This window comes from Ochotona princeps, chromosome 10 (assembly GCF_030435755.1).
Source record: "Ochotona princeps isolate mOchPri1 chromosome 10, mOchPri1.hap1, whole genome shotgun sequence".
Classification (NCBI taxonomy): domain Eukaryota; kingdom Metazoa; phylum Chordata; class Mammalia; order Lagomorpha; family Ochotonidae; genus Ochotona; species Ochotona princeps.
This window is the reverse complement of record NC_080841.1, coordinates 35,858,582-35,883,324: the sequence shown is the minus strand read 5'-3', so window position 1 is coordinate 35,883,324 and position 24,743 is coordinate 35,858,582. Positions and strand designations below refer to the sequence as shown.

At 40.4% G+C, this 24,743-nt stretch overlaps 1 protein-coding gene across 1 annotated transcript; it reads right to left on the bottom strand.

The window, feature by feature from the left end:
* Positions 1–424: 424 nt before the first annotated feature.
* Positions 425–23,028, bottom strand: ARL5B (ADP ribosylation factor like GTPase 5B). Its single transcript, XM_004578560.2, has 6 exons — positions 22,693–23,028; positions 11,609–11,669; positions 10,142–10,289; positions 5,972–6,055; positions 5,034–5,185; positions 425–2,728 (listed from the first exon to the last, which is right to left on the bottom strand). Exons 1-6 carry the CDS (start codon positions 22,739–22,741, stop codon positions 2,680–2,682), a joined length of 543 nt encoding a protein of 180 aa, XP_004578617.2. The 5' UTR covers positions 22,742–23,028; the 3' UTR covers positions 425–2,679.
* Between the last annotated feature and the right edge of the window lie 1,715 nt (positions 23,029–24,743).

The following is a 24,743-nucleotide window of genomic DNA, read 5'->3' as shown; positions in this document are numbered from 1 at the left end:
ATTTAATTCCCTTATTCTTGAATTAAAACAAAACTGTAAAATAATCTCCTGGTTACCTCACTTGTCATCCTAGCAGAAGCTGCACTAGATAGTATGAAGAGCTAAAACAAGGAGGTGAAACCCAAATTATCCCATTGTGATCTATCTGGCTGCCAATATGATTTGTGAATAACAGATACAGTATAGAACTGAAAATGTATGTCAAAAAAACAAGAAAAGGTACTAATCATAAATTTTTTTCATTAGACAGTACCTTACTGTTGGTTGATTTACAATGAATGTCAGAATCAATGTTTTAGTATTAGATACTGACTTGGTCCCAAATATCCTCTTGGAGTAAAAAGCTTAGTTTTCTTATTACTATAACAAGAAAGAGGTAATTAAAATCTGTAAAATCAATAATAATAATAATAATAATAATAAAACCTGTAAAATACTTTTTAAATGTCTTAATCAAATGCTCCCCACTCATTGGCACAAAGTTCACCTGAATGTCGATTTCACTTTCAACAAATGGCTAACATAAATCACTCTAATCCAAAACTAATACCTTTTTTTTTTGGAAAATAAATTGTATTTTAAAAATTAAATATCAAGTATGAGTATACACTAGCTTTTCCATAAACTACAATCAACTATTAAAAAACATTTCTAATATAATGCTGATGTGGTAATACAAAAAATTAATAACCAAAACATTTTGATAGAAGAAAACTGAGGCAGCCAATCTTACTAACTACAAGAAAGCAGATAATGACTTTACAATAACAAACACTGGAACACTAAATATGCTTTTTCCCAGATAGCTTATGAGAATTATCCTAGGTTCTTATAGTAAACAATAAACCAAACAAAACTTCAGGCAAAGTGTGCTTGAGTTAAGTGAATTTTCCTATTTCCTATGGCATTTCCCCCCACTTATATACACCACAAAGCAACCAAATTGATTTGTATCTTCTTTTGTCTCATGTTCTTGATTATGGGTGATATTAAAAACTAAACTAAATTAAACTTACACTATATACTTGGAAAAGAAGAATAAGTAGAAAAACATTCAAAGCAAAACAATATTTCCCAAAGCCTAGAAATTTTTCCTCTGGCCGTTTATCATATGCTATCATTGAGCAGATTCACTTCAACTAGATTAATTCAACTAAATATAAAAAATCAAGTAACCTGAAAAATGAGTACAATTTAAATCAACATTCAAAAAAACAAAAAAATTAAAATACCACATTTGAACAGGTGTCTTGAATTTTTTTTGATGAACACAATCTTATTTTTGATTCTAGGGAATACTACAAAAATGAAGCACTGTTTTCTTAAAGGATGCATTTTTACCCCCTTCATTAGACCAAATCACACAATTTTGATAAACAGAATTGAAATTATAACAGTTATCCTCCATCTTAATTTCAAGTACACTGTGCTGAGATTATCTTTCATATTAGACAACTTCCTACTGTCCAATAAATAAAATTTTAGTAGATAATAGGATTTCTCCTTCATTTCAATTGTCTCTTAGTTTGTAAATCTTAACCAAAATTAAATGACAGCCTCATATTATAAAAGCTAGGATGAAACTCAGCAGTTTCCTATAAAATTTTAGGACAAAGGTGTAAGTACAAAGATGGCAACTGTTTCAAGTCCACGGTCAAGGACAACATCCTCAAGCAGACTGAAGTTTATACTGCTGGTGGCAGAAATGCTGACAGATACTATTTTAAATTTCAAGAAATCAAATGGACTGTTGATACTTCTGCTTTAGTTAGGGTCCAAAGCAGATGTGATGTCCTACGTAAGTAAAATAGCTGAAAGATTTGCTGATAATAAAACTGTATGTAGATTGATAGTAAAATATACTCTAAGTGTAACATTCTAATTTTAGTGCTGGTATTAATAATTTCTGGTAGTAACATATGCATTGAGTAATATAATCTTAAAATATCAGATATACCCAATATTTATCATTAAAGCTGGGCTTTCAAATAAATATTTTACTTTGATTCATTTCTGACCAAATGTTATAAGCGTAAAGGTGAACTTCATTAAAAAACAGCTTACTTAATTTGCAGGGTAATAGCAACTTAAAATTATTTCATGACTTCCAGTAGTGTGGGGGAAATTTGGAGGCAAGTACTCATGATGTTTATAATCTTCCTTACAAATACCTTCTAGGCAAATTTCTTTTAATAAATTCTGCCCAAAAGATACATGTTTTATACAGTGAGCAAATAATTAGTGCCGGAGCGTTTTGCAAGTGGCACATGATGGTTTGCACTATTTCTCTGTGAAACCAGTAATTATCTGGTTAGGAGGGAGTGGTGGTCAAGAATTTAAAGATATTGGTCATTAAAGCTGTAACAATGTTTCAGAAAATGTTAAACATATGACAAACATTTCTTACAAGGCAGACATTGAGTAATTAGAATAAGCGGTCAGAATTCCGTTGCAGAAAACAGAGTAACACTTTTCATCCAACTGAATATTAGTGCATTTAAAAAAAAAAGTTAAGAAAAACATCTTTTATGTCCAGTTCAGCTGCACTTGATTCAAGTGTTGCTCATAGAGGTTTGTGTTGTTATAAATTAAACATGCTGCTGCCTTAGCAGCTAAAGGTACTAGGAAAAAATGTTCATGTCACAGAATAAATAGAGCAGTCTCTTTGAAGCAGAAAAGTTATCTCACACCGATCCGGGAAGTCATCCACTCCAGACCTTGACATAATCTGAACAAGACAGAAACATGTACAAAATTAAAATCGTAATGCTTACAAATTGAAAGCACACTGTTACCCAAAACTTAACACTATAGTCTTCATGTACACACTTTAGTGATAATATTCAATTATCACTTCCAGTGAAACGGAAGGTTCACTTTAAATCATCTTAACAAGTTAATAAAAAATTTTTAGCATCATTCTGAAGACTGCAAATATGAACCCTGCCAGTTTCAATCCTTTAAAATAAACCAAAATTGAAAGTGACAGAGAAAGACAGTAGGAACTTTACCTTGCCCTCTACATCTTAAAGAATGAAATACTTATGGCCCAGTACAGGGCAAAAAGGTCTACAAATACTTTCATGTTGCAAGTGCTTGTTTTTGTTTTTAAATATTTTATTTATTTTTATTTATTTATTTGTTTGAAAATCAGTGACAGAGCCAGAGACATTCCATCCACTGGTTCACTCCCCAAATGCCTGTAACTGCTAGGACTGGGATAGGATGAAGCCAGGAACTTCATCTGGGTTCCCTATATGGTGCTGCCTACCCAGGGACACTGGAAGGATGCTAGACTAGAAGTGGAGCAGAAGTGACTCGAACTGGCACCTTGACACAGGAAGCTAGCATTTCAAGTGGTGCCAATAGAGCTGGCAGAACACCAGACCCAGCAAGCTATTTTAAATATGAGAAAAACTAATAATGCTGATTTGAGTATAAGTAAGTTCCTAGCTTTAAACCAGGTAATCCATTCAAAACACTTTGGGTTTTCCTTGCCCTAACACAAGTACACCGAAATTCATACGAAAAGAAGAAAATACCATACTGATAACAATATCAAACATTATTATTTTATGAGTATGCCCCACGGAAGAACTGCTGTAGAAAGCTGGGAGCTGGAACTGGTGTATTGGCTCAACTGGTTAATCCTTCCCTCACAAGTGCTGGGATCCCATTCCTGTGGGTTTGGATCATGGCTGTTCCATTTCATTTAGCCTGGCAAAGCAGTGGAAGAGGGCCCAAAGCTTGGGACCATGCATCCACATGAGGGAACCAGAAGAGACTCCTGAGTCCTGGCTCCGGATTGGCTCAGTTCTAGCAGGTGAAGCCATCATGGGGAGTAAACCAGTGGATGGAAGATCTTTCTTACTTTCCTTCTCTACAAATCTGCCTTTTCAATTAAAAAAAAAAAAAAGAAGAAGAAGAAAGAAAGAAAAAGGAAAAACGAAACCTGGGAACTTAGGCCTAGGTTTCTGTAGAAGATATGAAATGGCCAAGTTGCTAATCCTCTACCTCCAAGCACCAGGATCCCATCTGGGCACTGATTCATGTACTGACTGTTGGACTTCCATCCAGCTCCCTGCTTGTGCCCCCCCTTTTAATATTTATTCATTTTTATTGCAAAGGTAGATTTAGGAGAAAAGGAGAGACAGAGAGGAAGATCTTCCATCTGCTGATTCACTCCCCAAGTGGTTGCAACAGCCAGAGCTAAACCAATACTGAAACCAAAGGAGCCAGGAGCTTCCTCCGGGTCTCCCACGTGGGTGCAGGGTCCCAAGGATTTGGGCCGTCCTCGACTGCTTTCCCAGGTCACAAGCAGGGAGCTGGAAGGGAAGTGGAGCAGTCGAGACTCGAACTGGCACCATATGGGATCCCGGGGCATGTAAGGAAAGGACTTCAGCCACTAGGCTATCATACCAGGCCATAAATAAATAAATCTTAAACAAAAAAAAAAAAGTGAAATTACTTTAAAGCTTAATGTTTAATTCAGGTGATGTTACAGATACCTTTCAGTTACTGAACAATAAAAACAATAAGCAACTAAAATTTCTGATTATAAACATTTAACTCAGAGGTATATTATGGTATTTTTTTAAAATAAAGCATTACACTTGTATTAAATTGTTTCAGATGGGGCAGGATGTCATGGTAGGGAAGCGGTTGCTTGGCATTTTGGTTACTATGTCACCAGCGACCCCTGCCTCCTATACTGGAATGCCTCGCTGTGCTCTTCAGTCTAACCTGCTGATGTGCTCCCTGAGAGGCAGAGGAGACAGCCTCATTGGGCTCCTGTGACCCACAGGAGAAACCCAGACTCTGGCTAAGTGATGAATCAGCAGATGGGAGATCGCCCCTCCAACCCCAATTTCACGTATATAGACTAAATAAAACAGTAAGAGTTATACACAATACCCAATGCATCTTTAAGAACAGTAACAACAAAAGGAATGGGATCCAAGCAATAAACAAATTGGCCAAAAAAGTTGGCAGAATCTGAAGGAAATCCCAGCTGCCCTCAGATGAGTACTCACCCCTCCCCTGTTAACGCACAGCAGGACTGGATATGCCACGGGTGATCCTTAATCGAACTCAGGGTGAGGTATTTGGAGATTTCAGCTGCCGTCATGCATCCTTTCATATCCTGTTTATTTGCAAAGATAAGAACTGCAGCCTTCCTTAAATCCTGCAATTAACACAGTGTTTCTGGTAATTAAAATATCACAAATCGAAATAAACTAATGAAGCAGTAGGATAAAATACACTCAGTTGCACAGTTACAAAATAACATCACATAACCTTGATTTAATGATTCACTCTAACGAACGTAAACATAAACCACACAGTTATAATCCTATTTCTAGGCCAAAAGGGTCAAACCAAAAAGAAAATAAACCTGGAATTTAAATATTGACTTCGTTATACAAGCAACATTCTAGTTGGGAAAATACAACAGTATGCTGCCAACTACAACAGTGTCTCCAAAACGTGAACTAGAATCGCGGAAGTGTGAGCTGGGCAATATTTACTATTTGAATAAATATGAATATTTATGTAACTTAGGCATATGGATTAACATTCTCTGTTACATCTTCAACATTATACAAACATTGGAAATAAACTACGTGGTCATTAACAGAAGAGACTAAATGTGGTATATTACAGTAGAACACTATAGTTACAAGGAATGAACTAAAACTATATGTATTACATGTTACAGAGTTTTCTTTTTTCTTACTCTGTTTACAAAAGTTGTTAAGGCAGGCATAAGTAGCTTTAACTTTGAGAAAAAAATCTGCAGTAACAGGAGTGGTCTACAAATTAATGTTTGAAATTCTAACTGTAAGACTTTCAATGTAATATTTACATATAAAGTTTGGTAATAATGAGAAAGTCAATATCACATCCATCTTTGTAAAGAAAAAGCAAAGCAATGCACAGTATTTTGCTAAGATTCACTTTTAAAATTTACCTCATGAGCCAACATTCTGTATAATTCTTCTTTTGTAATAGCTAGCCGTTCCCTGTCAATGCTGTCCACCACAAGAATGATGAACTAGAAGACAAATAGAAACAAACCAAACGAATTAGATGTTGCAAAGTTTTCCGCAGATCTACCCAAGTGACATAAGTACTTTCTTTATATCATCATTGCATGTACTGCTATTCTGTCATAAACATTTTATTATTGTAGAATCCTATCATGCAGTAAAATACAAATGTTAACAGTAAGAAAACAGTAACTTGGAACTTTAGCAAATAAATACCATGGTCAAGTTAATTTTCTTTTTTTAAAAAGTGATGCCTAGGGTCTGGTGCAGTAGCCTAGTGGTTAAAGTTCTCGCCTTGCATCTGCCAGGATCCCATTTGAGCACTGGTTCGTATCCTGGCTGCTCCACTTCTCATCCAGCTCCCTGACTGTGATATGGGAAGGCAGTAGAGGATGGCCCACAGCCTGGAGATGCTGCAACCGAGTGGGAGATCCAGAAGAAGCTCCTGTTTGGGTTGCTGACGCTGCAGATGAAGGGTTAGCCTGATATGTCCCCCAGAAAAAGACACTTTTGCAAAAACAGTATTAATATGGTAAAGGGACATACAGATAAAAATGAAAGGAGAAGGCCATGGCGTCGTGCTACAGCTGGGAAAGCCATAGGCTGCAATGCTGGCATCCCAGCTGGGCTCCAGTTCCAGCCCAGGCTGCTCCATTTCCATCCAGCTCCCCGATATTGTGCTTGGGAAAGAAGCCGAAGGCCCAAATTCTTGTGCCCTAGCATGGGAATGGACGGAATTCCGGAATCCTGGCTTTAGCTTGGTCCGTCCCTGGCCATTATATCCACCCGTGAACCAATGACTGAAAATTTTCTCTTTCTTTCTCTATAACTCTGCCTCTCAAATAAATTAAATAAATCCCCCCCCCCCGAAAAAAGAAAAAGACAACAAAGATGAGAGCCAGGAGAAGTAGAAAAATCTGTTGATAAATATTTATAGGAAAGAAAGGAAGGTAGATAAGACACTAAAAGTTCAAGTAACTGCAAATGAAAGAAATTTTGCTAAGTAAAAATGTATAGTGACAAAGGCTCCCAGGAACGAGCATATTTGAAGAGTTACTGATTAAATGGTGCTGAAAATCATGTACAGTAGGGGAATGATGCAAAATAAATTGAGACCAAGAGTAGAATAAGGTTAAAGTGATAATTATAAAATTAGAGAGTGACAATCAGAGTAATCAGTATATAGACAAAGAGACAGAGACGAAGACAAATACAGCAAAGAAAGAATGGGCACAGTGTATGGGAAGGTATTTGAGATGCAAGGAAACGAAGGTGCTAGCAACTGCTGCTTTGAATGAGTCATTCTTCAGTGTAAAAACTTTCATAAAGTAAAATGGCAAGGAAGAACAAAGTGACTATTAAAACACATAAAACAGATCTCTATCTGAAATCTGAAATTGCTAATGCTGTGTTATAATGGCTTACTGCAATAAAGATCTTTACTCTGTGTCATAATTTTGATATTCTTGAACATTTCATGAAAAGGCATCAGTAATCACATCCCTTTCTGTACCCACGTGAAACTCTCTAAGCCTTTCAGGAATTTCAGACACTACACTTTCAAATCCCTTAACTACACATGGACTAGCTATAATCTACTTGAACCAATTTACCAATGATAAACACTCTTTTCACAGCTGCAGTAATATTCGAAAGTGCTGTTCTTCTATGACTTTATAACATATCTTAGATCGAGAATGTTTAGGATATAAACATATAGTAACCTAATTTCTAACAAAATTTTTGCCTACTCGCTTAGATGAAAAAACTACAAGTGCTGAAGATCTCTGCTGTGCCATCCTGGTTTCCTATTTACACAGTGCACTGGAATAGACACATAGGGGCTTTTGTTACGGAATGGCAGGTTAAGGCCCCGTCTGTATCTGCAATGCTGACATCCTATGTAGGAGCCCTGGCTTGAATTCTGGCTGCTCTGCTTCCCATCCAGCTCTCTGTTAGGGCACCTGGGAATGCAGAAGATGACCTGACAACATATGGCCTGACACCCATGTGGGAGAGCTGGCTGCAGTTCCAGCCTAAGCCAGTCCTGGGCACTGTAATATTCTGGGGAGTGAACCAGGGGATGAAAGAGCTCTTTCTCATAACTCTGCCTTTGAAATAAATAAATCTCTCTCACATACACAGAAACGCACATGACAAAGAAAGAGAGCCAGCCGCAAGTACTGGAGAAATCTGTCAGGCCATTAGGTGGCGAGTGAACGGCAGGTGGAAGAACTCCCTCTCTCCTCTGCGTGCTCTGTGCCACTGCCTTTCAAATAAGCAGAATAAATCTTCAAACATATATGTATTATTCTACAATCTCAATCTAGAAAAAAAAATTTTAAGTTTTTTTCTTTTTTCATTTGGAAAGGCAGATTTGCAGAGACAGAAAGATCTTCCATCTGCTGGTACTCTCCCCAAGTAGCCACAACAGCCAGAGCTGAACCAATCCAAAGCCAGGAGCCCGAAGCTTCTTCTGGGTCTCCCACTGCAAGGTCCCAAGGCTTTGGGTCGTCCTCAACCGCTTTCCCAGGCCACAAGCAGGGAGCTGGATGGGAAGTGGAACAGTGGGATACCTACCGGTGCCCATATGGGATCCCGGTACATGCAAGGTGAGGACTTTAGCCACTAGGCTACTGCACTGAGCACAAAAAAATATAGTTTTTATAATAGGCAATAACGCATAGCAAAATTTCCTTTCATTATACCCCTCTCCTCACCTTTCCCTAACTCCAATTTTTTTCTTTTTCGGGACTTTATTTATTTATCTGAAAGAGCTACAGAAACAAACACAGAAAAGAGATTTTCAATTTACTGGTTTCACTCCTCAAATAGCCGCAAGAGCCAGGGCAAGGCCCAACTAAAGGCATGAGTCAGGAGCCAGGAGCTTCATCCAGGTCTTCCATATGGGTATACGGGCTCACGTATGTAGAATATCCTCTGCTGCTCTCCCAGATGTATTAGCAAGGAGCTGGATTGGAAACGGAGCAGCAGGGACTCGAACTGAGTCCATCTGGGATAATGGCATTGTAATCCACAGCTTTACTTCCTATGCCTCAGCTCTGGCCTCCCTCAAGTACAATTAAAACATTAAAAAAAATTTAGTTATTCTTATTTGATACGCAGATTTACAGAAAAAGGAAAGACAGAGAAAAAATCGCTCTCCAAATGCCTACAGTGACCAGTGCTAGGCTGATCCAAAGCCAGGGTCCTAGAGCTTCCTTTGGACTGTCCATGTGGATGAAGGGATTAAAAGACCTGGGCCATCTTCCACTGCTTTCCCTGGCACACCAGCAGGTAGCTGAATCAGAAGTGGTACAGCCAGAACTTGAAACAGTGCCCATATGGGAGGTTGGCACCTCAGGCTGAGGTTTACCCTACTATGCCATGGAACCAGCCCCAAATCCCTGAACCCAAAAAAACTATATCAGGAAAAATGAAAAAATACAATGTTTCATTTTAGAGGAAATTACTGGTGAAATATACCTCTTTGTAAAAAAAAAAAAAGCTACATGGATACTATGTGTACTTTTAAAATTTTGAACAGTACTTCATGCTGTTAAAAGAGAAATAAAAGCGAAACTAGACGATAACACCGATTTGTTTGTGCAGGTTGGCTCTGAACTCACAAAATATCTCACATGGCTTTCTGGAAGATGGTCTGCAAACCAACTTCATAAAAATTAAAGTTTCTTCACAACTTTAAATGCTCAACACATGCTTTCTGAAAAACTTTTATTACATTATGCTTAAAGTATGTTATCCTCCTCTAATCAGGTTTTTAACAAGTTGCAAGATCTTGGAGAACTGGATATAATTTCTCCCAATGTCAAAATTCTCCGATGTTTGGAAACAGTATTATGAGGATGAACTGCGAGCCGGGTCAACAGGAGGCACTACACTAATAACTGTTCCCAATTCTCTCTATACTTACCTATTTTCTTCTGACAATCTGCCTTCGTCACTGAGAGAAGCTTAACTGAAAAGCAACTGCCAACATGCCTCTGTATAGCACGTCCACTTCTGTATTTGCTCTTTAGGTTTTCTATTATTATTATTATTATTAAAATTCAAAAATCATCTTAGCATACCTCTGTGTTTGAGTAGTATGTGTTCCAGGATGACCGCAGGGACTCCTGACCACCAATATCCCACATAAGAAAATGAGTGTTTTTCACAACTATTTCTTCAACATTGCTTCCTATGGTTGGGGAAGTATGAACCACTTCATTCATTAAGCTGTTGAAAGACAGATATAAAAATTCCTCTGTAAATCTTGATAATACAAAGCAAGTTTCTTTAACCTCTGTAATTTTAGATAGATTAATCATCCTTATTTATAAGTACTAATGATAGCAAACCTTTATATGAAAATAGAAAGTAGGAGAACATTTGTGAAAATATTCAGATAAATTATAATTCCTGAAGGAAAACTTTTTTTGAATCCATTAAATGAACTGAAGGTTTGATCTAGTCAGAAAGGAACACAGTGGTTTGGACTTGATTTCCACAGCTCAAAATCCCAACAGCATGTTTTGTTATCGCATGAGAACTGGGGGTGACAATGCCACTAATATTTGCAAACTGGCAAGCACTGGATAGTAGATAATCCATGATTTTGAAGACTGTCTACGGAAGAAAACTGAGACTTAGCTCAATTATTAAAATTAATTGAGAATTAGTAACCTAAACAAAAAAGATGAGGCATTGAAGAAATGGAAATGTCACTTAAAATGAACTACAAGCATATTTAGAATATTGATGTTTTTTACAATCATATCATTAAGTTACATTAATTACTATACTCAATAAATACGTAGTTCTAATAGTACGCTCGTGTTATGTTAGATGAGGCTTACAACTCTCTTTTGTGTTTTACACATACTTTTGAGATTAGGTGCAAAATTACTTAATGAAGATAATTAGTTTCTGAAAAGCTTAAATTTTTGTTGAAGACTAAGTCACATAAAAATACATGACAAATAAATGAAAATGCTTTTAGAAAATAAATAAATCTTCAATTTTGAAACAACAAATCATACATTCATTAAAAGTAGCTGAAAAATACATTAAGCATTGGGTAAGTATATTATGGTGGGCTGCGTGTACCTCTAACCAAGGAGAGGTGGGAAGAAGTAAAGGACTCACAATGGTAGGATGTATTTCGTAACTATCCTTGGATATGGATTCACTTTCATTGCTTAACAAAGATTGTTTCATTAGCAATGAAAGGTACAGGAGAACAGCAGTTTCCTAGACATGAAACCGCGTGTGCCAGGATTTAAATGATCCACTCTACTGCCTCCCTCAGCAGAGTAGCATGGGCATTATTTATTTTACTTTAATATTCATTCTTTTGTTCAACTGTAATGAATGATTGTGAAGACTTTAGCAAACATATTGTAGTTTGTCTTCCTTGCTTTTTTGAAATTTTGCATCTGGAAACATAAAAAAGGAATGTTTCAATTTTCCTATCATATTATAAAACTAAGAATATTATATTAAAAAGTCTCAATAAGTAAAATAGTAAAAACTATTGAACAAATACCCATACTTACAATTGATAAAGAATGGTGGTTTTCCCTGCATTATCCAGTCCCACTATAATGACTTTGTGTTCTACAAAAAGAAAACAAACCATAAACATTTCACAGTGCTACAAACTATAATTATATGCTTTCAACAATGATATTAATCAGCTTGTTAATGACAATCATTTCCTGGATATTTACTACCAGACTGTTAAACACTGCCAAGGCTACTTCCTTTGGTTACACGATCTGAGTATCTGTAATGATGTCCAGTTATCTTTATGTAAAACAGATTGAGAAATGGTTAAGATTAAAACTTGGTCATTTATATCAGATTTTGAGGAGGAGGGACTCAAGTATTCATCTTAGGATACGAAGAGTTTTGGGGCTTCAAGCACCAATATTCGATACTGGCACTGGTTCATGGCCTGGCTGCTCTACTTCCCATTCAGCTCCCTGCCTATGGCCTGGGAAAGCAGTAGAGGATGACCAACGCTTTGGGATCCTGTGTCCCAAGGGAGATCCAGAAGAAGTGGCTGGCTCCTGTCTTTGGATTGGCTCAGGAGCCAGCAGATGGAAGATCTTTCCCTCTGTAAATCTGCCTTTCCAAGAAAAATAAATATATCTTTAAATTAAAAAAATACACTAAGAGTTAAGATATATTTTTCCTTTACAAACTTAGAAGTGTTTCTTGATCAAAATAATGTTTTGTCAAGCTTTTATACCTGGAAGCTTTCCCAGTTATGTGCATTCCTTTTTATTCAAAATAATCTCATTTTAAAGCCTAAAGCTAACATCTTTTCTCCATCATGACACACCTATATTATCAACCACTTTTTCACTCCTCCCACTAATTTAAAAATATGAGCAAACTACTTAAGCTCTAATATTTTTTTCAATTTAGGTTCTGTAAGTCTTCTGAAGCAATACTATTCTTTGTTCAATGAAAACCTGTTCCAGTTCTTTGCTCCTTCTGGTGCCACCTTCATAAAGTTATTTTAGAAAACAGCCCAATATCATTTTTTCTGGATCATAATCCATACAGATTCACATTCTTTCAAGTAGAATATGTAGCAAGTTACTCGAGAACCTCAATGGGGCCTGAAGGAAAAGCCACAATTTGTAGCCAATGTACATCTCACGCCAGACTTCACTCTTCTGGATAACCTCTGATAAATGTAAAATTTGAATCCTATATTTGCTCCAGTATCAGTTTATATTCCTATTCTAAAGCCTTCATAATGCAATAGCCAATAAAAGGGGAGCCATGATTTTTAGACAAGTTCTTGACATGGAAAACCATTTTTGTATCTTCCTATATCTGTACACTTTAGTTATTGCCTAGGTAATACTGCAGATATACATGGTCCTGTGGAAAGGACCATGTATACTTTTTTCTTTATGGTAAAAGATGCTTTGCAAAACAAACATAACTAAGTTCATTTATTGTAACTCATTGTAATTTTCCTCTTGGACTCTTTAGGTTAATGTCCTTTTTTTTTTTTTTTTTTTTTAATGGAGTCAGTCCTGAAGAGTTGCCTCACTTCAGGCAAAGTGTAAATAAACTTCCTTTACAGGAACAAGATCAAGAGCATCCTTAACAGTGGAGGAACAGACTGCTTGGGCGACAGCTGCACAGCCCCTGGAGATCACTGAGTCCTGGCAGCAGGGAGGAAGCCGTGTCAACAGGTACACAAAACTTGGTGCAGGTACTTGCAGCGGGGAGACGGGAACAGAGGGGTGGTACCAGCTGGCAAGCAGCACTTGCCAGTGACTGCTCCACTTCGGATTCAACTCCCTGCTGATGGCCTGGACAGCTGTCTAAGTGTGTGTGCTCCTGTCATCTACAGGGAGACCCAGATGAACCTCCTGGCTTTGCAGCCATGTGGGAAGTGAACCAGTTGATGCAAGACAGCTCTCGCTGTGTCTGCTTCTTCCCATAACTTTGATTTTCAAATAAATAAACCAATGTTTCAAAGATGTGAGTTCATGAGTATACAAGTAGCAAAGTTTTTGTACTTTTAAGGAAGCATTCTCATGTAAGGAGAAAACTGAATATGAAGCTTTATATATCCATATCTATAACTACATTAATAAGCTAAGTTATTTGAATTACTGAATACAACAGTCAACTGAATGTTCACATCAATCTGTACAAAAAAGTACAACTATAACACAGCAGTAAATGATGTCCCTTAACATTAAGGAGAGGTGTGTGTGACTTACATGTTTGTTTCAACCACTATCTTTTTGGCTGGACTTAATCAAAGGGACATCCATTCAAGGACCACATGCTATACATATAAACACATATACAAAAATTCATTCAATGTTGTAAATTTCAGAGATTTCCTGTGTAGTTGTTTTGGTATACATAATTTCCTTCAACAAATGTAATTAACTAAATCAGATATAAAGATGTTTATATAAATTTGTACCATTTGCATTATTCTGCAATAACTGTTATTACTTGTTGATGTAACATCCAAAATGTATTAGATAGGGTTTAAAGATGAGAGGGATCTCCCCTCAATGTCAAATTTGTATTTGTGTTAACTAGATGAACATTAAGCATTTAAGATAATTTATACTTCAAATACAGATTAGAGATTCCATTTCATTAGAATTAAAATGTCCGCAACACTGTGATAATACGATACAATTAAGCATTCTGTAACATCAACTAATCCTCAGTGTATATACATGAGAATACATATATTCTTCATTTCTAATGCCTCAGATTATTCTCTATGAAGGCTTCATAATTAGTTGATGGACTAAAACACAGTCAATCTCAATTAACATTAAGCATTGTCAATGATAACACAAATAATCCTAAATTCTTTGTTAAGAAAAGATTCTGCATACATAAGTATAGCAAAATTTATCTTTCCTTAGTGTCACAGAAACATTAATCTGTTTGCTGTCACAGAGTATAAAGTATTCATGCTTAGAGCAAGAATATGTATATTAGGGGTGGAATACGTTCCATTGAAAAGCTTTGTGGATAGTGAAATAATTTTATTTTATCTTATTTATTACAGCCCTATTTATTTATTTATTTGAAAGTCAGATATACAGCAAGAAGGAGAGATGAAGAGAAAGATCTTCTGTCCAATGATTTACCATCCAAGTATCCACAATGGCCAGAACTGAGCTTGGCTGATCCAAAGCCAAGAGCCAGGAGTTTCTTCCAGGTCTCCCACGCAAGTGCAGGGAAAGACGACGATGATGGCTCAAGTTCACAGGCCCTGCTACTCACGGGAAAGACTTGGAGCTGTGGATCAAAAAGTTGGCCTGGCATAGCTCTGGCTATAGGGGAGTGAACCAGCGTGTCTCTTTCTTCCCTCACTATTCTCTTCTACCTTTCAAGCATATCTTGAGAAACAAACATTACAAAAAAGAGGGCCCAGCACGGTAGCCTAGTGGCTAAAGTCCTCACTGGGATTCCATATGGGCACCAGTTCTAATCCCAGTGGCCCCTCTTCCCATCCAGCTCCATGCCTGTGGCCTGGGAAAGCAGTCGAGGACGGTGCAGAGCCTTGGGACCCTGCACCCGCGTGGGAGACCCAGAAGAGGTTCCTGGTTTTCCGGCTTCGGATCGACGCAGCACCGGCAGTTGTGCTCACTTGGGGAGTGAATCATCAGACAGAAGATCTTCCTCTGTTTCTCCTCCTCTCTGTATATCTGACTTTGCAATAAGAAGGAAAGAAGGAAAGAAGGAAAGAAGGAAAGAAGGAAGGAAGGAAGGAAGGAAAGAAAGAAAGAAAGAAAGAAAGAAAGAAAGAAAGAAAGAAAGAAAGAAAAGAAAAGAAAAGAAAAGAAAAGAAAAGAAAAGAAAAGAAAAGAAAAGAAAAGAAAAGAAAAAAAGAAAAAAGAAGAAATTGAGTGCCCCAGTGTAACAGGCACTGTACTTGGGCCTTAAAGAAACATTTTACATTATCATTCATCCTCACGACTCACTGCACACAGGTTACAAATTTCACACAACAGTATCTCTATTGAGATCCATTCTAATAGTTCTTATTTTAGAGTCACAATTCACTATTTAATGGCTGCTTTCCAAGAAACTGATTTATACTATACAGTTTAGGGGGGAAAGCTGGTCTGAGAAATCCAAGTTAAAAATAGGGTGAGTTAAAAAAAAAAAAAAACAAAAAACGCATCCAAATTCAAGACTTCAGCAGATTCAAATAGGATAAGGTTTAAAAAAAGCTAAAGCAAGGTACAAAAGGCTAATCGATCTGGTGAAAATAAAAAGTCTAGAAAACAAGAGAAAAGGTCATTCAACATAAAACGAAGTAGACACCAATATTAGGTAAGTTTTCCTCAGAAAAATAATGAAGGGCAATGAAAATTTTCAAGTTATAAAGGTGACAGAGAAGAGTCAACTGAGGCTGATATAAAATTGTACTTTTAAAAGTAAAGGCGGGCCGGTGGCGTGGCCTAGTGGCTAAAGTCCTCGCCTTGAACGTGCCAGGATCCCATATGAATTCCAGTTCTAACCACAGTGGCACTGCTTCCTATCCAGCTCCCTGCTTGTGGCCTGGGAAAGCAGTCGAAGACGGCCCAAAGCTTTGGGACCCTGCACCCGTGTGGGAGACCTGGAAGAGGTTCCTGGTTCCCGGCTTTGGATCAGCGCAGCACTGGCCATTCCGTCACTTGAGGAGTGAATCATCAGACAGAAGATCTTCCTCTCTGTCTCTTCTCCTCTCTGTATATCTGACTTTGTAATAAAAACAAATAAATCTTTTAAAAAAAAGTGAAGGCGAGAGCCCTGCATATTGGCCTAGTGGCTAAATCCTCATCTTACAAGCACTGAGATCCCATATGGGCGCAGGTTCATGTCACGTCCGCTTCACTTGCCATCTAGCTCCCGCTTGTGGCCTGGGAAGGTACAAAAGCCTTGGGACCCTACCTACCTGGAGACCCTTAAGAAGCTCCTTGCTTCTGGCTTTGGATGGGCTCAGTTCCAGTTGGTGCAAATACATGGGGAGTGAACCAGCAGCCAGAAGACTTGTCTGTCTCTCCTTTTCTCTGTAATTCTGCTTTTCCAAAAATAAATGAATAAATAAATACATAAGTCTATAAAAAAGTGGAGCCTGGTAATGTAGCCTACTGACTGAGTCTTTGCCTTGATTGTGCCCGGGATCCCATATGGGTGCCAGCATTGTGTCCCAGTTGCTCCACTTCCCTTCCAGCTCCCTGCTCGTGGACTGGGAAAGCAGTCAAGGACGGCTCAAGCCTTGGGACCTTGCATATGTGTGGAAATCCCAAAGAAGATCCTTGCTCCTGGCCTTGGATCAGTTCAGCTCTGGCCACTGTGGTCACTTGGGGAGTGAACCTGCGGATCTTTGTCTCTCCTCCTCTCTGTAAATCTGACTTTCCAATGAAAATAAAGAAATCTTATATATATATATATAAATATATATATTATATATATAAATGTATATATAAAGATGCAAATGCATGAGCAACCTGAGATGGAATAACTTACAAAAGAATGTACTTACAAAAAAGAATTACTTACAAAAGAACATTCAATATGAATGGCTGACAGAAAATAAGTAGAAACAGAAAATTAAGGCTGAGCTACAACACCCACCATTTCGCTTGAGAGCTGGGGCTGAGGATCAGCCAGGCTGGGCTAGGCTGCAGCACTTGCCAGAGAGAGCTGGAACTGGGGACGGGCCAGGCTGCAGCACTTGCCAGAGAGAGCTGGAACTGGGGCTGGGCCAGGCTACAGCACCTGCCGGGTGAGTACAGAGACTTGGCCAAGCCATGCCAGGTTTGATCACAGCACCTGCTGACATGCACAAGATCAGGGCTAGGAGTGAGCCTGGGAGAACTTCAAGGAGTCCCCTGATCTGGGTGGTGAGCATGAGATGGGGCTGGGGTCAGGACAGGCAGGGCTGCAGTACCATCACCTGGGTTTGGGAGTGGGCCAGGCCGGAAAAGACTATAGCACCTGGTGGCATGAGTATGGGCTGGATGTGGGACTGGGCCAGGCTGAGCTATGCCACAGCACCCTTGGGTGTGCATGAGAGCCAGATGGGATGTGAGATGGGCCAGGTTATGGGGCAGTACCTGCTGGCAAGTGCAAAAACTGGGGTTGGGAGCAGGCCTGGTAGAGGTTAGTGGGGTCACACCAACAAAGTTCCAGCACAGGCTGGTGTGTTTGAGAGACGGGGGTGTGGTATAACTGACCAGACAGTTGGCACCCACTGGTATGTGCACTGGGTGAAGCAGGTAATGGATGGAATGTGACCCTGCATTAGATGGCATATAAAAGAGTCACCCCAACCAAGGTTTCATGGAGGACTCTGCAACTAGACCCCCGAACTCAAACTCTGACCTCAGGGAAAATCACCGACCTTAGAATACAAGTATCAGAACTGGGCCTCCTCAATTGCTGATGCTTGTGCACTACAGAACATACCCAGACACACACAAAAGACATGACAAACAGCTCATCTACGTCAACAGAGGACATTGAGTACCTCATCAAAAGATTTTCTTAACTCTGGTGCAGCAAAACTGACAATATCTCAGAACTATCAACCACTCAATCAGCACCCTGGAACATCCTTCCCCACACCAGGGTCTCTAAGATGATACCAAACGAACCTTTCTATTCCCTGGCACTGACTAATAATATGAGGGAAAACAGAAGGAGGGGAAGACGAGGAGGGAGGGAGGGAGAGAGGGGCATCCATATACCAAATAAAAATTAACAATACAAATAATAAGGGGGGAAAAGCCCAGAAAATTATAGAACAGGAGAAATTTAAAGAAAAATCAGAAGACACAGCACTAATGAAACAATACTTTAAAAACTATATAAGGGGCTGGGTTGTGGCATAGCATGTAAAGCTGCTACTCTGGCATCCCAAAAGGCCTCCCATTTGAGCCTTGTTTCCTTTCTTGGCTGCTCCACTTCCGATCCATAATGTTCCCTTCTAATGGCCTTGGAACCCAATGGAAATTGGCCCAAGTGCTTGTCCATAAAACAGGAATGTCTTTCATCATGATAATGTTTGAAATTCCCACGTAAGCATATTATTCAGTAACATGGAATTACATAACTCTAGAAAAAGAGTTTAAACAGGCATGATGATGCATATCACTCTAAGACATTTCAGTATTTAACTTCTTAAAATAAAAACTATGTGCATGTGTTACACTGATTTAGCATCTACCAAGTGCCAGGCACTGGCAATGCAAGGGGGAATGAAACAAAGTTCATGCGTAACAGTTTATTTCCATAGAAAGAAACAGAAACAGAAAGCAAACAAAATTGCAGTAACATTAACAGGTGGCATAGTATAAACATGATTCAGAAAAACAGCAGGGTAGAGATGCAGAGAAGCAGAACTGGGGTCAGAGAGCGCTATTTCTGATGAAGTGGTTGGGGAAGTCTTCATTAATCATTTGAACCTTTTAAACCACTGGCAGCAGAGAGATGAGAAGTTTGATGTACCGGAAAACAAAGTTGGACTACGGATAAGTATTCAAAATTATAACACAAGATTCACCAATGAAAAGGAAATAATTAGATAATTAAGATGTGTAGTTGATTCTGAAAATGAACTATAATTAAAGCCTCCTCGGATTGTCCTTAATTCTTCGTACTATAAGAAATAATTGAAGCCCACCACATATAGTCAAAACACAAGAGAGAGAGGGCCCAGTGGCGTGGCCTAGCGGCTAAAGTCCTCGCCTTGAATGCACCAGGATCCCATATGGGCGCTGGTTCTAATCCCGGCAGCTCCACTTCCCATCCAGCTCCCTGCTTGTGGCCTGGGAAAGCAGTTGAGGATGGCCCAAAGCTTTGGGACCCTGCACCCGCGTGGGAGACCCGGAAGAGGTTCCTGGTCCCGGCATCGGATTGGCGTGTACCGGCCCGTTGCGGCTCACTTGGGGAGTGAAACATCGGATGGAAGATCTTCCTCTCTGTCTCTCCTCCTCTTTGTATATCCAGCTTTCCAATAATAATAAAATCTTTAAAAAAAATAAAAACACAAGAGAGAAAGATCATGGCTATGTATTCAAAAAATAATTTAAAAAAAGAATGTACAACCTAATTGGTGAACTTAGATTCCTCCCATATGCTAATTCCAAGAAAGGTCTCCAGCTTCTGAGAAAATGCCTGAAATATAAAAACACTAATAAAAACAAAATATGTAATAGGAGTAAGAAAATTTTTAAATAAAATAAGGCAAGTAAGCACATAAACATCAATAGCTTCTGGGCCAGCAGCGTCGTGGCACGGCATGCCCAGCCTCCACCTATGCCACTGGACCTCCACACGGGCTCACTCAGTCCTAGCTGCTCCACTGCTGATCCAGATTTCTGCTAATGTGCCTGGGAAACAAGCAGGAGATGGCCCAAGGGTTTGGGTCCCGGCACCCATGTGGAAGACGTGGAACAAGTTCCTGGTTTCAGCTTGGCCATTGTGGTCATTTGGGGAATAAACCAGTGAATGGAAGATCTGTCTCTACTTCTTTCTGTCTTTTCTCCTCTCTTTGTAGCTCTGCCTTTAAGATAAACAAAAAATATAAATCCTGGGGCCAGTATGGTAGCAGAATAGGCCCTGTGGCACCAGCATCCAATTGAGTGTTGGTTGAGTCCCAGCTGTTCCACCTCTGATCCAACTCCCTGCTTATGACCTGGGGAAGGCAGCAGCCAAGGATGGCCCAAGTCCTTGGAACCCTGCACTGATGTGGGAGACCTGGAAAAAAATTTCCTGGCTCCTGGCTTCAGATCAACTCAGCTCTGGCCATTGCAGCCATCGGGGGAGTGAACCAGCAGATGGATAGTCTCTCTTGCTGTCTTTCTCTTTGCAAAATCTGCCTTTCAAATGAAAATTAAATAAATATTTTTTTAAAATTCTTTAAAAATAATGGTTCTTAACAGTAACCTCAAACAAAAATAAAAGCATAATTCTTAACACTAGTTGCATATTTTAATCAATTCAACACTGATGTACTGGCCATCTTGCCTTATTCTGATTTGACTGGAGTTAAGTGCAGCCTTCCCAACAGATTATTTTAACTGGCAACCAAAGTTGGGTAATTCTGGATTAGATGCATACAATGGCAAAAATGGAAATATATTGACAGTTGTGTTTGATACAGAAAAGAAAAATACATATTAAGATATGAATTTGATCACATTATTCCCCTCGTTTTAAAAAAATCCTGAAGAGCGCTGTTGAAAGCCTGCTTGCTCCGCACAGCGGACGTCGCAGCTGCCATCTCAAGCCCTCTGGGATCTGGTTCTGCTGGCTACCTCTGCAACCCAGAAACAAGCCGACTAAGCCACTGTGCAGCTAAGCCAGCTCACCTGCGCCAAGTCCATTCCTTCACGTGCCAGTCCTCCACCTAGAGAGCATGGACTTTGCACGAAATCTCTTCATATGCCTGGATACACTCCAATTGCTCACTAACATCCAAGGCCACCCTACCCTGACAGTTCTTCCCTGAACCACCTGCAGAACAGTCATTGCCTCCCTTCTTGTTGGTATGATCAGTTACACATAAACCCATTCACTGATTTACTACATCATTAAGTTTCAGCGTGTATCTAGATGAGTAATCTCTGTTTGAATTTTTTGTGTCCTATGAGTAAATGTTGCATGAGTCAATGAGAATAACATGATACCACAATCACTATTTATAATTGCTCATCATGAAAGTAAAAGAGAAAGAAAATTCTAAGTAGGAACAGGGCTTTCGGAGGTCAGACCAACTAAGTGGTAAAAGCAGCCCATGAGTCTTTCATAATCTAACAAAAAATTTCCCTTCTCATCCATTAAATTTCTTTTTTAATCAGGGAAAACGTAAATGACAAAAGACAAAGAGCAAGAATATAAAACAGAAAAGGGAAGGGGGGAGGGGAGGAGTAGATAGGGAAAGCCAATTATATCAATAATATTATATTTCTTAAATTCCAAGGAATTAACAAGGAATAAATCACTATTTTAAAATTCACGTTTTAAAATGCAGCTTTACATTGTCAACTCCCGTAACAACATTAAGAAACATAAACTGGTGGAAGAAACAACACAGTAAACTCAGACTCACACTTAAATCATCTAAAAAGGGATACTTATTCGTGGTAACTGCATACCAGCATTTACACATACATGTGTGTGAGCATGCATCCTTATTTATAAAACACTGTTTTAGAGTTGTTACCCGCAGGACAAATGAATTACAGCCATTCTAAAGATAAACCAAGCTTACAAATCACACCAGGGCAAAATGCAAAGCAAAACTAGATCAATTTTGAAACTGGCATCCATTATGAAGAGATCGTTTTATCTTAAAAAAAAAAAAGCCTCAAACTTTAGTGCCCGCCCCTTTTTTGGCACAGTATTTTCTGTCTTCAAAAGGCAGCGCATCTCCTTCTGACTCAGAACAGGTTTAACAACTTTTCGGCCCTTCGGACTTGCAGCTTTGAGTGTGTCTCATAACCTATTCACCACCATCAACGGACGCGTACCTTCTCACAATCGCAAGCATTAAGTGTTTCTTTTTTCCAAACACCCAAGAAAGGAAAGGGCGTAGGATGCAGATCTCCACACACCCCGTATTGGAACTGAACAACTCATTCTCTAGTTCTTGGAAAGCAGGCAAAACCACGGGGGACATGAGGACGCACCGGCTGGGAGGGCAAGGCGAACAACAAAGCAATACTAGTCAACAGAAAAGTTTCAGGTTCCTGGACGGACACTTCTTCCGAGGTACCCAAACAAGGAGGGGAGAACTGAAGACAGAAAGGGCCCTCAACATGCCTCCAGGCAACTTCGGGGGTTTTTCCGCTGCGCTTCGCGACCGTTCCAAATTCCCAGTTTGGATTTCCAGTCGCCCAAAGCGTCTTCTCTCAATTCCCCTTCACCACACAGATCCTGACTCTTCAGCAAGGTCCCACGGTCTCTAACACCGAGCTTCTGCCCACCCCGGTCACTAAGTCAGCCCCTTCTTCTCGGGGTCCCAGCCCGCTTCTCCTCACCCAGGACCCCCGTCTCCGCCCGCCGTCCCCTACCTAGGTAGGACAAGTGCACTTGGCCGCCTCGGATTCCAAGCGGGGCGCGCCTCCATCCTCACCTTGGTTACAGAACAGGCTCCACAGCTTAGCGAAGATGAGCCCCATCATGAGCACCTGGACGGGTCGTGGGGTTCCCTCAGCAGCAGGTGCCGCTGCGCCGGCCCCCCCAACCCACACAACGCGGTACGGGCTGTCCGGCACCAAGGAGAAGCCGAGCAAGAAGCCGGCGGCGACGGCGCTGGCCGGCCCGCAGCCCCGTTACCCGTCAGAAGGTGCGGCGCCCAGTCCCCCACCGGAGACCCCTTTGTTTCGAGCCCAGTGAGCCCAACGCCGACCCGTAGTCCCCTCGCTCTGAACCCACCTACCCACCGGAGGCGCCTCCAGCCCTAGGCCCCGCCTCCGCCCCGCCTTCCCTCCCGGAGCCGGACCACCCATCCCCGGAAGGACGGCGCGTGACGTCAGCATCCGTGCGTCAGCTCCCGCTTCGACGTGGCGTTTCCGCGGGCTTCACATCCGGTGGGCGGTAGGTTGGGAAGTTTGGGGTGTCCTTGGGACGGGGGTTCGCGCTGGTCAGGCTTCTGCGTCCTTGGATTGACCGCCCCTGGCGTGTGGCGGCTGTGTCCCTGACCACTAAAAGCAGGGGGAAAACAGCGATTTTCCAGCTTGACCAGCCGCTGTTTGTCGTCCCTTTTGCGGCACAGAACTGAAATTATTCGATTTGTTTTAAAGATCTATTTATTTATTTTTTATTGGAAAGTCAGATATACAAAGAGGAGGAGAGACAGAGAGGAAGATCCTTCATCCGATGATTCACTTCCCAACTGGCTGCAACGACTGGAACCGAGCCAATCTGAAGCCAGGAGCCAGGAGCCTCTCCTGGGTCTCCCACGCAGGTGCAGAGTCCCAAGGCTCTGGGTCGTCCTCGACTGCTTTTCCAGGCCACAAGCAGGGAGCAGGATGGGAAGTGCAGGGAGCTGGAAGGGAAGTGGAGCAGCTGGGACACAAGCTGGCACCTATATGGGATCCCGGCACATGCAAGGCTAGGACTTCAACCACTAGGCTACCGCGCTGGGCTGTGAAATTTGTTTTGTAAGTGAGTGAGTGTCACACTAGGCCAAGTTGGAGCTTGGGGTTCTGCCGCCCTTTCATCAGAATTAAGAATTTATTGGGGGGACTGGCATAATAGTTCAACATCAGCATGCAGGTGCTGGCATCCAAACAAAAAAATTACTGGGAGGCGACCTGCAGAATGCCTGCAACCACACAGCTCACTTACGGAATTCATGGAGGCTGCCTTACCCTTGTTCGGCTAAGTACTGAGTACGTGTTGCAAGTGTGTGAGTTTGAGTGCAGTTTGCGCTTCCTGGCCATCATGCACACCCCGGCAGGCAGCAGGAGGACATGGCACAAGTACTAGCTCCCACATAAGAGACCCAGGTAGAGTTCCTGGCAAACAGAGCTGATGGGAGCCTTAGGGGAGTGAACCAGCAAGGGTAACATCTGCCTGTCTTGTCTGCCTTTCAAATGAGTAAAAGAAGTCCGTGCAAAGCCAGTTTACTGCAGAGCCACGTCAACTCCATTTTGTATAATTGGGTCCTGAGAAGTTGAAAAGCTTTGCAACTGGAAATGATAGGAAAGATGCTCCTTGAAATAAGTTAATGAAGCGAGCCTAACTGGAAAGCCTGCACTTACTTCAGGTGAGACTCAGTATCTTTTTTTTTTTAAACATATTTTTATTGCATTTCATTTTTAAAAAAAATTAATTACATTGCATTATGTGATATATTTTTTATGCACTGGGATTCCTCCCGCCCCTCCCCACACCCTCCCCCCACGGTGGATTGCTCCACCTTGTTGCATTTCCATAGTTCAAATTCAGTTGACATTCTTTCATTGGAGGTATTTACCAAGCATAAAGTTCAGCATCTTATTGTCCTGGTAAGTTCAATGGTTTCTTGGTGAGACCATTTCTGGTCTGAAGGTAGAGCTGGCAGAATATCATCTCAATCAACCAAAAGCCCCAACAAAATATTTCCAACCATTTACAACATTATAGCATTAATTAACATGGTATTGATTAACCAATATGTTAATAGGAAAATACAGGTTC